Source organism: Amblyomma maculatum, chromosome 6 (assembly GCF_055883805.1).
Source record: "Amblyomma maculatum isolate TAMU_Amacu chromosome 6, ASM5588380v1, whole genome shotgun sequence".
Lineage (NCBI taxonomy): Eukaryota > Metazoa > Arthropoda > Arachnida > Ixodida > Ixodidae > Amblyomma > Amblyomma maculatum.
Window position 1 is genome coordinate 50355036 of NC_139349.1, and position 13928 is coordinate 50368963.

At 43.8% G+C, this 13928-nt stretch overlaps 1 protein-coding gene across 1 annotated transcript in view; it reads right to left on the minus strand.

The window, feature by feature from the left end:
- LOC146185721 (protein turtle homolog B-like) overlaps positions 1–13928 on the minus strand; it is a 149465-nt gene that overhangs the window by 72347 nt on the left and 63190 nt on the right. The window contains exons 3-4 of the mRNA XM_084607902.1: positions 9351–9461; positions 5806–6012 (exon numbers count right to left, since the gene is read on the minus strand). Coding sequence (XP_084464028.1) covers positions 5806–6012; positions 9351–9461 — 318 coding nt within the window. The remainder of the gene's footprint in view (positions 1–5805; positions 6013–9350; positions 9462–13928) is intronic.

Consider the following 13928-nt stretch of genomic DNA (forward strand, 5'->3'; position numbering starts at 1 on the left):
CATGCTCCGAGCTGAAGGCGCAAGAGAAACAGGGTAGAAAAAAAAAAGAAAAAGAAAATAATAAGAGAACGTGGGCTCAGCGGCGTAGCTTTTTTGTCCAGTCCGGACACGTCAGGGTGATTCTCGATACGCCGGGCACGCACGGGCCATTGTTTGGTTTTCTGGTCCGAAGCCGTATTTAACGCTGCTGGCCTCAACTACCATCCCGAACATTAGCCATTTTCAGCCTTTTCTTGCTTCTTCTGGGCCCTTGCCTTGTTGTCACTGTCTCGGCGCTGTGCACATGACAGGGCCCTGCTTAGTGCATGCCTCGTTACAGAAACGGCGCTCAATTACTTTGCCGTTACGGCCAGCGTGAGAGTGCCTCTTCCTCCCTTGTTGACCAAGAACACACACGCGCAGCTTGCGAGCTACCACTTGGAAAGGAAGATATAAAGAAAAGTGCGGCCTTGTGGTGAGGTACGGGAACAAGTCGGGAGAACGGGAGGCGTATGGCTGACAGCGTAAAACTAGAGCGGAGCAACGTGAGGCATGTTTCGTTCGCCCGGGGTCTCTTGTCACGTACTAAAGATAGCTCGCCGCACATAACCTTCGACAATCGTTTCTGCTACCAATTGTGATCCATGTTGAGCTACACCTTTGCTTAGGTCCGAAACGTTCCCGTATCTCGTCGACGCGAGCCGTTATATACGCCTCTGCTCCGCTGCTAAAAGCGGTTGAGTAATGGCAGAGCACATACTGCGCAATTTGTTCGGGCTCCTCTGGAGAGTTTCGGCTGAACGGCGTTACCCTCCTGTCCGACGTTGGTTTCATTGGTACAATGCTTCTTACTCAAGCGGTTGCGTGATAGCGGCGATCAATATGAACCTTTCGCTGCAGCCTGATTCCGGATTAGCTCGACGTAGATAATTTTCATCCTTATGGGATTTACATCTGATCTGTTTTAAAAAAATAAATATATGACGACAGATATAGATGACTCGCTGACTACGAGCATATGCACTACGGATACGGGCTCTTTAACGCTGCCTTAGATGGATCCACATGATGGAAATGGTCGATGATTTGAAACGCGGAGAGAGCTTTCCTTGTCATCAAGTCACTGATTATCAGCAAGCTATGTTAAAGGTAAACGAATTATGACTCTGAGATCGAGTTTTCTGTCGGCCTGATCTGTGTAACCTTAGGCGCGCTACGGACGCATCGGACGCATGATTAATTTGTTCGATCACCCTGATCGAGCACGAATCTACTGCCTTATTGCATTTATTCTGTTTCGGGTGAGCGCAGTTGAATCGCTTGCTCTGGGCTGACAAGAACCAGCCCGCTGGATTTTCCAGTGGACTGGTTTTCCAGCGGGCTTATAGTGTTGAAAAAAATTCGGGGGTAGTTAATTGCATGATGTGTTACATGACTGCCAGGATTAACCTTGCAAAATCTGCCGGTAATTTTTCCACCGGATTGACTCTTAGACATGTTGATTAAAGTCTCGAATCGAATGAACTAATTAACGCACATACCAATAATCTGCAAGATGTGTGTCGCCATGTGTGTTGTCATCCAAAATAGGAAATGGCTGCTGTCACCCTTTCGAGCTCATTTCAGAGTCTTGTAGGAATTTTAGTCGAAGACGAAGAACCTCCTTCTGCCTGTTTGGTATCTATGCATTTAAACTAAGTCCTGAAGTGAATTGTGCAGCGTTCCAGCCTTCTAGTAGCAAACATATTTTTCCGCATTTTCAACTTTAAAGATCATAAAACAGCGTTCTAAATCTCCGCACACATCACACGAGGAACACCGAGAATACTATTTCAAGCCCTTCTTGTGAATCCACTCCGATATGCGAGCGGAGCGCGTGCGAATGGGGTGCAGTAAAGTGGCTTCAGATCCTCACAGCCTCTTTGTCACACATGGTTTGTTGGGTAGACATCACTAGGCAATAAAATGATTGGACACATTTTTCTCGAAGCTTACCTTGATGTGTTTACGGACTTTCATTTGAGTTTTCAGACAGCCCTGCATGGGGGGGGGGGGGGGGGGGGGGGGGCGACACTGTCTGCCGCTTTGTCACCCAGGACATCTATGTGCTAGGAAAGCTACTGAAAACTCACTGAAAAGCCTTTGTTGTGCAGTATATACCTCGTGTGCAGAGTTCTAAGAGACACCCTTCTATAGTGGGAACAACATTTGAAGAAGAGATTTTGGATTCGTCGAAATGCCTATAGGTTGACACGGGCAAGACCCCAGATATCGTAAGGCTGCCTCAGTGACAACACTTTCAGCCTTTGCGGAGGACACGACTGGGGTAAAGTGCACAGAATAGGCCATTTTCACAGATGGAATATAAAACACCGCTGCTCTAGCTCCCCTATTCTCCCACACAGAACCACCTGTGAAGATTTATCGCTACTTATGCTGAACCCGTGGAGGCTTTGATGCTGCCTCTTAAGCGACATACTTCCGTAGTCGGTCTCTCCGATTGTGGGAATTTTTCACTACGGTGTACACAGCTCAAATTGATACTTTCTTCATTCTAGCCCAATGCTGGGGTCTGTCTAGACACGTGAGCGGACAAAAAAAGGGCGGCTTTACAACTGCCGACCAGCCCGTTATCAAGTTCGACAATGTCATGTGACCAGCGCTCATGTGAACTCGGCAATGTCAAGTAGTCTCGTGACGTCACGAACCATATCGACCAAATTAGGAAATTTTACAGCAGACAATGCCGGAGGCTACAATTTCTTTTTCTACGCTAAACCGTCTACAGCGCTATGTAGCCTCATAGTTTCCCTTAAAGAGGCAATATTATAACAACAGGCTTTCACGAACATGAACACGGATATTAAAGGGCTTTCAGGATTTTTTTAGGCCCGCGTATATTAAATGATGGAAGTCCTTGGTGTCATGACGCCTAAAGTTATCCTGCTCCTTTCGCGCTGTCGTCGGCTTCTAATGGCATCCCAGCGAGTGCTGTAAGCGGCCAGAAAACAGGCTTAGATGCTCCGATATAATACAATCAATCGCTAACTCGACCTTGTTTTGAGTCTACCGTGAATGAAGAGAATTCACGTTTTCTCTCTCCTTGCCCCCCCCCCCCCCCCCTCCTAAAAAAAAGAGGCCTTGGAAGCCAATAAGAATCGGATTCATAGGAGTGCCCCTCGCTATCACTGACTTCTTTCTGATGAATTGATCAAGCATTATCTACAGCACGTGTTTCATTATTTGAGAACTGTTTGCCCTGCAACGGTTCTAACATCCATTAGTTTTTACAGCCGATATCTTACTACTAAACATCCCGCCAAAATTACACTGGGCGCTCAATTTCTTCTTAGATAGAATGTCATTTTACGCGACGCAGGACACAGGCATTATTTGAGAATCCAAACGTAAGCGAACAGGAAGAACAGGTGGGCACGTGACAAATATTGTGTCATTAAAAAGGGAAGAAACCGGCGCAAATGGGTCTTGTACAAACGTTGGTATAAGTGATCTCATACGGATGACTTGAAGTTCGCCTGAGCGTTTCCTTCGCAAACTTACTTTTTTTTTCTCCTCCTTCCTTCTGCACAGCTCATTAAAGAGAGACTGCATACGCTCATTTTCCTCGTATCAACGAAGCTGGAGTAGGGTCAGCGAAATAAGTCAAAAAGACGGCAGGAAACGAATGGTAATGCGAAGACGTTTTTGCCGCCCTATTCTTCAGCAGAAAGCGAGGTAGATTTTACTGTTCCTTTGATTACCTGCGCAAATGACCTCGGCGCATTTGCTTTCGCCTGGCTAATGATGGGTGTAATGAGGGCAAGCCTCATTAGCAGGTTGAGCGCAATTTCGATTTATCGCACGTCGTTTGTCGTCTTGTTCACTTGTCAATTATCTTCCCTTTTTTTGAAACCCCTGTCTTTTTCCAGCCATGCTTAGATCTTTCTGAATCACTTAGTCGAATTCGATCGAAATCTCGGGTATAATTATTAATCGTAGCCTGTATTAAGACAGCACCTTGAAAACAAGCAATAGTATTCAGGTTTGTTTTCTGACACAAGAATGTTAGCAGAGAAAAGATCTCAGCGATCTGACAGGTGATTCTGCCGCTTCGGCACCTATGCTGTATTGTTTTAGCCATACGCGGCGGTCTTGAGTTTAAAAATTCGAAACGCTGCACAAATTGCTAACGAATACGGCCTGGAAGCGATGCCCGTGGCCCATTGTGAGCAAGAGCACAGAATAGACCTTGTAGCAAAATACCCATAATAAATGCGATAAATTGTTAGCAAGCGACTGATAACACTAAACTCATTATGTGTTTAAAACTAAAACCTGAAATAGAACTAGACTGCAAGTAAAGAATGTGTTAAGATAACCATACGGAAGATATACACACTGGAAGACAATAAAAAATAAAAGCTTCGCTAGATCCTAAGGGATTATAACTACTTTAATTGAGGAAAAGCCATACATATTCATGCAGACTACTTTAAGTATAACTAAACTTCAGTCAACTTATATATGGACCGGACAATAGACAGGTACCTTTTCCAAACATCTTCCAAAAATCTGCAGAAGTAGAAGTCTGTAATACAAAGATCAAGAACTGCTTTTATTTTTTTTTCTCTTGGAAATTGGTAGGGGGAAGAAGCCCTCATGCTGCATGTTTTCTTTTTATTTTTTTTCAGCCACTTTCTAGAACCATGAGCACTCTCTTTGCTTCTGTTGTCCCTTTCTGGTGACTGAAAAGGATGATTACAATGGCGATGATGTAAAACATTTATTTCGAAAATAACCAGTATGCCCTGCCCTGAAGGGGAATCATCCCTGTGGCCATGAGGAAGCACTGATGAAGCAACTGATGTTCAACTGGGTTCACCCTTCTTCTCGCCATTTTGAAAGCATCGCTAGCGTTTACGTTTTATTTTTATTTTCACCCTGCCATTGTTCTACTCAGACAATGCTAACAACCACGAAAGTGTCGACTAGAACGTGCTGACGTTAAACCAGATTTTGATTTTGAAAAGCGGTGGCACTGACTTAGGTGAAATTCTAGATATATTCAGCAGGAGGGAATCCGACCCCATAAATGTGGTGGGTTGTCGTGTGCTAGCAGACGTCCATGGACGATTGTCATCACCAAACCACACTGAAAACTGACAAAGAAAAATTCGCCCCCCCCCCCCCCCCCCCTGTTTCTGCAGAAGCACAATGAGAAACATTATTATCGGAACGAGGAAGGGGAGAACAGCAGAAGGGAGTGGGGGGGGGGGGGGGGGATATGGGGATATTATTGTGCGGCCCAGTTATAGAAAGTGCATTTATGTTATTTCACCAGTCGTCTTCTCCCTCCATTTCCTTCGTCGAGCGTTGACCGCTTATGTTTGATGGCGCTAAGGACGCGGTAATCGTTTTCACCGGTCTCGCCATTTTACGCGTCCGCCAACGCCTGAAATTCCTGTCATACATTCTTTCTTAGAATAGTTTTCTTCATTACGGCGTGGAATATTCTTTAATAAGTTTTCTTTCCTCTTTTCATACCAGCCGTTTCTGGCCCCCGCCTAGATTTTGGTGTGCATGAAAAGATGGTCCTAAATAACAATTCTTTTCAGATCTTCACTGAAAATCTTCAAGTCGTCGCCATTTATCCCGTTTACGGACGCGTGCATTGTGGTGCCCTCACAAACGGCGCTGAGTTCCAGAGCGGTTATATTCTGAGTCCGGCTAATGCGACTTGGATGGCGCTTTAAGCCATGACGGACGGCACCGGGAATAAAGGGTGCTGAACTGAGTTGCGATATGGGTCGCTTGGGCGTTGCTTACGGTTGAGGTCGAGCGTGATGGAGACTGAGGCCGGGATGGTGATGTTGTTGTTGGCCGCTTGGCAGGTGAAAGTGGCCAGAAGGTCGTTGCGCGTAATGGCGGCCACTTCGAGCTTGTTCTTGACCAGTGAGCCGTCTGGTGAGAAGAAGTACGACTCGTCGAGCTGCGCGTAGTCTTTCCACCAGGTAACGGCCGGCCGGGGCTTCCCTGCGCATAGCACACAAACCAAATACTTTTCAGCAGCCCACACGCTTCGCGCTTCTTTTTTTGTAGCGTAAAGCTACACTACGCGGGTCAGAGCCGAGTTGCGCGTGAGTCTTGGCCGCCCGTTCTGCGCATGCGCGAGAGCCGCCAAATTCGAAGTGACCAATCGGAAGTCTCATACCTAATCACCATTGAAGCGATACTTGAAAAATAAATTAATAAACCTTGTCTTCCATCGGGGAAACGAATCTCCATCCCTTGTATGGAGGCCTAGCGCTTTACCACTGAGCCGCGCCCCGGATTTTGTTTCTTTATCGTCAAATTTATAATCCGATTTTACACATAAAAATATTACTCCACAAATACATGGTTAAAACCACGCGATTTAGGGCTGCGAGATCCATTAAAAATCAGGCATGTGCAGCAACACTTTCATTCTCGGAAGGCACTCAGGCACTTCGCTTTGTGTTTTGAAAACATCCATAACACTCGCAACGGTTTCGCGAAAATACTGCCATATTTTCCTCGCCTCAACATCTGCATGCCTGAAAGTCATTCTGGATTTCCAGATACTGTGCAGGTCCAATAACATGATAATGTCCAGCGGTAGCCCATCATCATCTTCAAGTGGTAAAAATCGAATTCTGAATGCATCCACGGGTAGGTCTTTAAAATGGCCATGCTCCTGATCGTGAAACGCTCTTCATAATTCCCCTTGTCTACAGCGAGAATGATAACGAGATTCCGTGAATGACAGATACTGCGCCTTTCCTTTCCTGTAGACGAATTATAGAACGGCGGTGAACTTTAATGCATTCAATAAAATGCTGGTTGTGTTCGACAAGGGGCGCGATGTACCGTCACAAGACGCTTTCCCAGAGCGGCCGCGAGAGAGGCCCGGAACACTGAATCTTCCCAGAACGAGAAGAGCGCCTAGCGAAAAGACGTCGCCAGGAAGCTCAACGATGTGCTATAACCGCCGCTAAGCAACAGCAACCGCAGCCGGAGGAAAGTGAGCAAGAGGAGGAAGAAAGTGAGTCCAAGATTCGTCGGTGCACTAAACACACGATAAAACTAAGTGACAGTGCAAACTCAGCACCAAGCATAACCGTAACTTTACGCTGCGCAGATCTAGGCATAGTAGAGCTAAGCCACTGCCATTTTTTCCCTAACATTTTTAAGTGTTTTCATACGACCGATGGTTGTCTGGAGAGTGGTTTGCACAAGGACTCCAAGCGAGTTTCGAGGAGTTAGAGCTCTGCTTTTCTTTTTTCTACCAAACACGCGTTAGCATTTCAGTGCTTTGAATTCTCTCTAACGTTCTTCAAGGATTTATTGCAAATGTAACTGGAGCGATGACTACCCACTTGTAGTCTGAAACATTGCCGTGAACATGTCTTTTCTTAATTCTTTTCTACATTCGGCACTAAATTTAGTCCAAGTTTACTGTTAGATGGACCTGAAGGATAGAAGTGCGGGTTGTTGCGGGTTGTTGCGGCTTTGCTGAAAAGAAGGCATGTGTCATCGCAGATACTTCAAAGCATGAGCTGTTCATTTTTTCAGCGCTTTTGTTTATACGCCGGCGAAAAAAACAGGCAAACAGCTGCTTCTTGCACGAAGTATGAACTGCTAGCTGTGCCGTGGGCGCCTGTTTATCTGTCACACTGCTCAACCTCACCGCTGGGCTGCAGGAGCATCGTTACATCGCAGCGTACGCGGAATTTTGCATTACACAGCTACGCATTGCCAACACTCATTCAGCGGGAAGAACAAAAGAGGAACAAGATGGTTTGCAATACTACAGTTAAGTAAGTGGTGGCTCCCTCTAGAAGATAGTTGCCATGCACTTGATCAAAAATCTCAACCTTTCTCAGTGCGTTCAACTAATTAAGAAAACAATCGTGATGAGTTTCTTTCGTGAGGAATATACTAGCAGTTTTCTCAGCATTATAAGTTAAAGGCCTCAAGTTATTCTACTCCTCAGAATCCTTTAATATTCCAATTTAACAGTTCTAAGATCATCTAGCTATAAAGCGTGGCGTTATCAGACAATACAGTGGCAGCATACGAGACGAGAACATATCACGCTCAATATTCTTCGCCAAGAAACGGTTAGCAAAATAAAACAAACCCCTTTTCAGGGAACCTCAGTTTAAGATTATAGTTCTTGTTATATTTGGGCAAAGTTTCACTTTCGAGCCTCTTCAACTTGACCTACAGGCATCGTCATTCGCCAGACTGAGTGACGAACAGGAAATGTGATATTCTGAGTCTCGAGACAAGGAGAAGAAATTAAATGAGCAAAAACTTGCATTGTAAGAAAAGCAGGCAAGGATAGTTCCGTAACCATTGTGAAAAAACTCTATGAGTCACAATAACCTCGTACAGATCTCTCATACTAAACTGATACAAAACTCGTATAAATCTCACATATTCTCATACAAATATTATTCAACGTATGAGAAATATATGAGATTGTATGATACTTGTATGAGTTTAGTATGAGAAATCTGTATGAGGTTATTGTGACTCATACTGTTTTTTCGCTAGGGAAGTGTAGGCCCTATTGTTCAGAGCCCGTTTTCTCCACATTTAGCTTGGAACAACCACTAAATATAGTGTGTGCGAATAGAAAAATTAAAGCCCTAACAACCTATCATAAAAGAAAATTTTGGCCATCAAAGAAAAAACTATGCCTGTTGCATAGCAACACACATTTTCTATTGGGCAGGGATCCGCATTAAAGTTGTCTGGATAATTGTTTCTTTTGCGTTTTTCCATCTTGCAACCAGTTTAGCTCGAACCACTGCCCAACTGATTTAAGTGTTAAGCAGGCAGCTAAGGGAATTTACATGACCTTAATATAACAATTAGAAACACGCACCACGCTCATGCAGATGATGATGCACAGAGCAAAGATACATGATAGTAGAAGCTGAAATCAATCTCTTCAGAGCGTTTCCCTGTAATATAGCCCCAAGTAGCACAAGTACTCAGCCTAGTATGCAGGTAGCTCAAGCGATGCAATGCGCTGTATTGCCGACCCGCACTGTCCGCCATAGACGGCTAGAGGTCAGACGTGGAGACACGTGCAGAGCGTCAAGGCGTAAATCAAGCATCCGGATATTACAAAGATGTGCTACGGGCCCTCAGGAAAAGCTAGAACATTGAGTACTGGAGAGAGAAATTGCTCAAGTGTCTCATTACAGCGCCGCAATATTACTCAGCGGGGCCTTGCCCAGCCACTCTTAATAGCCTTGGTAATGTAACCATGGTCTTCCACCAAAAGTTTTCGCCAGTTAAGACAGTGCCACGCAGTTTGCGGAGGCGACGACCCTTACCAACTTCCACTTGGCACGTGAGTGTGAGGGGGTCTCCTTCGTTGTAGGGCCCCACCAGTCCCTGCAGCTGCTTCCCGTCTTCGTCCAAGATAACAGGATCGCCGGGAGGAACTGCGAGAGACAAGTGAAAAGCGCTCCCTCATTATCTTTGCGGCGGCGTCGGTGGCCGCTTCCTTGTGGTGCACCGCAAGCATTCACTGTGCAAAGCCGGAAACAAAGGCGCCGCCGCCTCCGGCCAGCGGCGAGCGCAATTAAGCATTCTCAAAACTCTGCTTACCACCACGAGGAGCTGCACTCCAAGATCTCCGCTCAGCTCTGGTAGCGAAGGAAATGAAAGCGGTGACGGGACGCCGAAGGCTGGCGAACGGCTAGCGAAACGGCAAATGAGGAGAAAGAGAAAAAATGCGGCCTGCTGCAATACGCAGAACTGTCTGCGCAGCTGCGGCACTGTTGCGCCATGGGAACAGAGCTCGGAAGGGATGACAGCAGATGGATTGTTTCGAAGCCAGACTGATGTTGCTCGCTGGCTAACAGTGTTTTGTCCTTGCTCAGAGCCTTTAAATCAAGGAGACCTCGAAGGAATGGATATTTTATTTTGCTGGCATGTTAAAATACAGAAAAAAAAAGAAAGATATGGTTATGAAAAAAGGGGCCTAAAAACGCAAAACTTCACGTAAGTGTCCATTTCTGCTTTGCATAGTTCTGTAGAGTGTTTTTGTTTTTTCTTCCTTGATGACTAAGAGAAAAAGAGAAAAAAAATTCGAAGAAGTATGTGTTGCCTATAACTTTCTTCTAGCCAACAAAATAGAAAGAAAATAATCCTCGGAAGGCTGGGTGATGTAAAGATGTACGCGAAATTACTGACTCTGCATTCACTCTTCAGAATCCATTCCGTCTACTTTAAATAGCCAGGTTTTCCTTGACAAATGTGAATAATTTATATTACAGGCCACTGAACTTGCTTGTTCAACAACAAGAATAAATATTTTAATGAGCAATGCCACAGTTCATGTTTTGCGTTAGAAAAACAAAAACAAAATCACCATTGGCGCGTTGTACCACGCTCCTGCAGAAACCCCTCAGTCTCAGGTTAAATATATTATGCGAATAATCCTACGAAAATTGCATGCACGCCTTCATTTTAGGACGACCTTCATCGCTTCTAAAAGGCAAACCAGGAAGTAAAAGGTTCAGCATTATTTAATCGTCCCGTGAGTGAACAATCTCGTCCGCAGTAGCACATAACGGCATTTTTGTAAAATGAAGTTAGGCGCAATGAAGTTCTTATTAGTGCTTCCGTGTCGACGAAGTAATATACCCGTTCATGTGTTAAAGTGGAAAGAAATATGATTATGTTTTTTTTTTTTCGGAGTCGAAATACGCTGCTAAATGTGCGATAAAAAGGGCTGCTGTGGCGTCATCAAAGCCAGCAGTGTTTTCAGTTTTCAAGTTTTCAGCCAGCAGCGCGCCGATAATGACGCCTTACTGTCTCCTCGAATAACGGTCGGCGAGCATGTGATTGCACTTTAAATTCCCGAGTGCATTCTTTGATTCCTTGCGATAATTGCACGCATCCTTAATAGCGCATTTGCATTCGCATACTTATCCAGCAAATGCAAGCGACGATAAACTGCTTTTCAACGTACCTAAGTAGATTCGAAGTTAGTTATTATTTATTTATTTATTTGTTCTAAGTTAAATACTTCTACTATATTCAAACAATGAGGACAACATGTTGCAACCTTACTGCATAAAGAAAGTAATAACGGGCTCTATGCTGCTGTTGAAGATACAGGTACCAGTGTCCGTCAACTAAAGCATCCCATCCAGAAGGCCTACCTCTACCTTCGCTGCCTCGCAAAAATACTGAAAACTTGACAGACCCAAATAGCTTTTCCAGCAGAATGACCTAGACGTGTTGAAAATCGGTTGCATGAAAGTTGCCGAGACAACACGCCGATATTTTTTCTCTTGCTCGCGAGGATGTGCCAACATATTACCATTTCATTAAAAGGAACAGGCCGTACTCTCAATCCATGCTATAGCCTCGCTGTGGAGCTTCGTGGGCTTCCATAAGCCGATGATTAGTTTTCGGGAAGCCTGTTGGTCTATAAGAGTGAAGGGACTCGTATTTGTTAGTATTGTTTAGTTTTACTGTAGGGTTGGCTTTGCCGTTAGAATATGTTTGCAACGGCGAAGCAGGCTTTACAAAACACCATTCACGGGTTGAAAAGGCAGAAATTTAACAAAGCCGGCCATTAAGTACGTATTTCAAAACTGAATCAGATGCGAATAGAGTAACTTTGCTACAGACGTAGCTAGAAATCGAAGTAAGCGTGAGTCAACTATTTTTACGGATAAGCGATATTTTTGCACGAAACGAATTATCGTGTAAAACAGTGGAGTAGTGGTGGCGCCGCGGTATTCGTAATTATTGCAGTAGCTCTAAAGAACGCAACAGCAAACAAATGAAAGTTTGTAACACTAAGTCAACATGTTAGCTGTACTGCGTAAGATTAAAAATTGAGGAAATGTCATTTTTGCAGGTGATGGCAGCATCGAATAAATTAGCTGCACATTTCAATAGATAAGAGGGTGAGAGCTATATTTGTGCCATAGCCACTGTAGTAGGGCATCAAAGCAAGGTTTGCTAGTAAATTTGTTGAGAGCTGGCTGCGTCGTATAAAATTGGGCTCCATGTATGAATAATCTGAATACAGCGGCACTAACGGATCCCATCACGGTGTTGAACCGTTCACCTAGCGCATAGTGATGAGCGAATTATGCTCTGAGGCGTCAAAGTGGGTGTTGGTTTTGTAATTGTCGTTGAAGAAAATTACGACGTGGCATAGTAGAACTTAGTGCTTGTAATTCGAAAACTATTAAAAAAATTAGGAGGACACTTAAGCTCCGCCGTTAAGGGCTTGATGCGATAGTAAACACTCACGGATGCTGATTTTTCAATATTTTTTCAATATTTTTATTTGCTTTTTTTTCTTACAGCCGGCCGCGTGATGACGTCACTGGTAAGCTCGGACGTCCTTCTTGAAACTTGATACGTCCCAGTGCGCGTTCAACGGAATGCGCTGTTTTTTGTTTTATGCAACGCCGGGGGACTCCACCGTTGAGAATATGACGCAGGACACACGCGGACAGTTTTTTTTTTCATCTTTTTTACGCTATAAAATTTTTATACACAAATACTTAGCACCAGCAGACACTGGCTTTTCATTCTGAGCATTTTGATACCTTTTTATCACTCTTTTTTAATGTTTCATTTTTTTCAAGTATTTCAATTGTTTGATCAATTAAACACCTTAATTATTAATTATCATGATCAAGCTTTGGATTCTCATTCCTAGCATTTCGACATCTTTAACTTCATCTCTTTCCAATGGTTCATTTTTATTATTTAAATTGAAAACCTTACCAGTTACGCACTGCATATTATTGCTTACCATCACCAAGAATTGGATTTTAATTATGGGTATTTGACACCACTGAAACCTTTTTTACAATCTTAATTGGTTTTCATTTCTGTAATTAATAAAGAAATCGATTAATTGTAATAATTTTATTAAATCGTCATCGCCTATCATACACCAATCAATAATCAATCACTAGAATCAGAAATTATCATGACACGATTTTTTTTTACGCAGCCCCCGATTTTTTCCGATACGTGGCGCCGACTGCAACAACAACTACTACTACTACAACGCAGACGGCGTTTCCGAACAGGTTGTATAAGCCATCTCTTAAAGAGCTTCGAGAGCACTGCAGAACTTGCACTGGAGAAATGCGCAAGCTTGAAGGTTGCCGATGCTGTTGTGACGCTCGCCGCATCATCATTTTTATTTTTAGCCTGTTTTATTTTGTCTGATGATCAGTGTTTTTATTTTTATATTCATTTTTACTTCCCGTAACGCTCTTCAGAATCCTTACGCTAGAACATTATAGTGATGAACACGTTCACAGGAAGTCAGCGTAGCGTAGCTAGTTTGGCCATACTACGCTGACTTCTTGTGAATGTGTTAATCATTATAATTTTCTAAGATTAAAGCCCTTGGTTGCACTTAGAGAATTTTAGTGTGTCAAAGTCATACTCGTAGAAATTGGCTGCTTCTATTTTTTTTAGTTTATTTTGAAGTCTGTCAAAGCCTGGCAATAAACAAAAAAAAAAAAGTCAGTGTAGTGTTGTGGACAGCGAGCTCGGCTGGCGCACGGAAGGATGCTGGCTTGAGTTCTGGCGTGGACAGTTTTTTTTAAATTATGAATAATGAGGGCACGCTCTGATGACACTCTGATGAGACGCACTGATGACGCCGCCCATGATATAAGAAATGATTTCTCATTAAAATTTGGGAACATTTACTGTTTCCTTATAATGATATCGGACATGTCGAACCTCATTCGTTTAGCGTATAAATGAGAATGATAATACGATATCCTAAAGTTTTGGACACTACCCGCCAACACAGATTATCCATAAGACTCGAGAGAGACGCACAACTTCAAACTTAGTTTTTGCTGTTAAGTTTGTTTCGCCGCTACAAGGTCAGCTTTGCGACAGAGCAC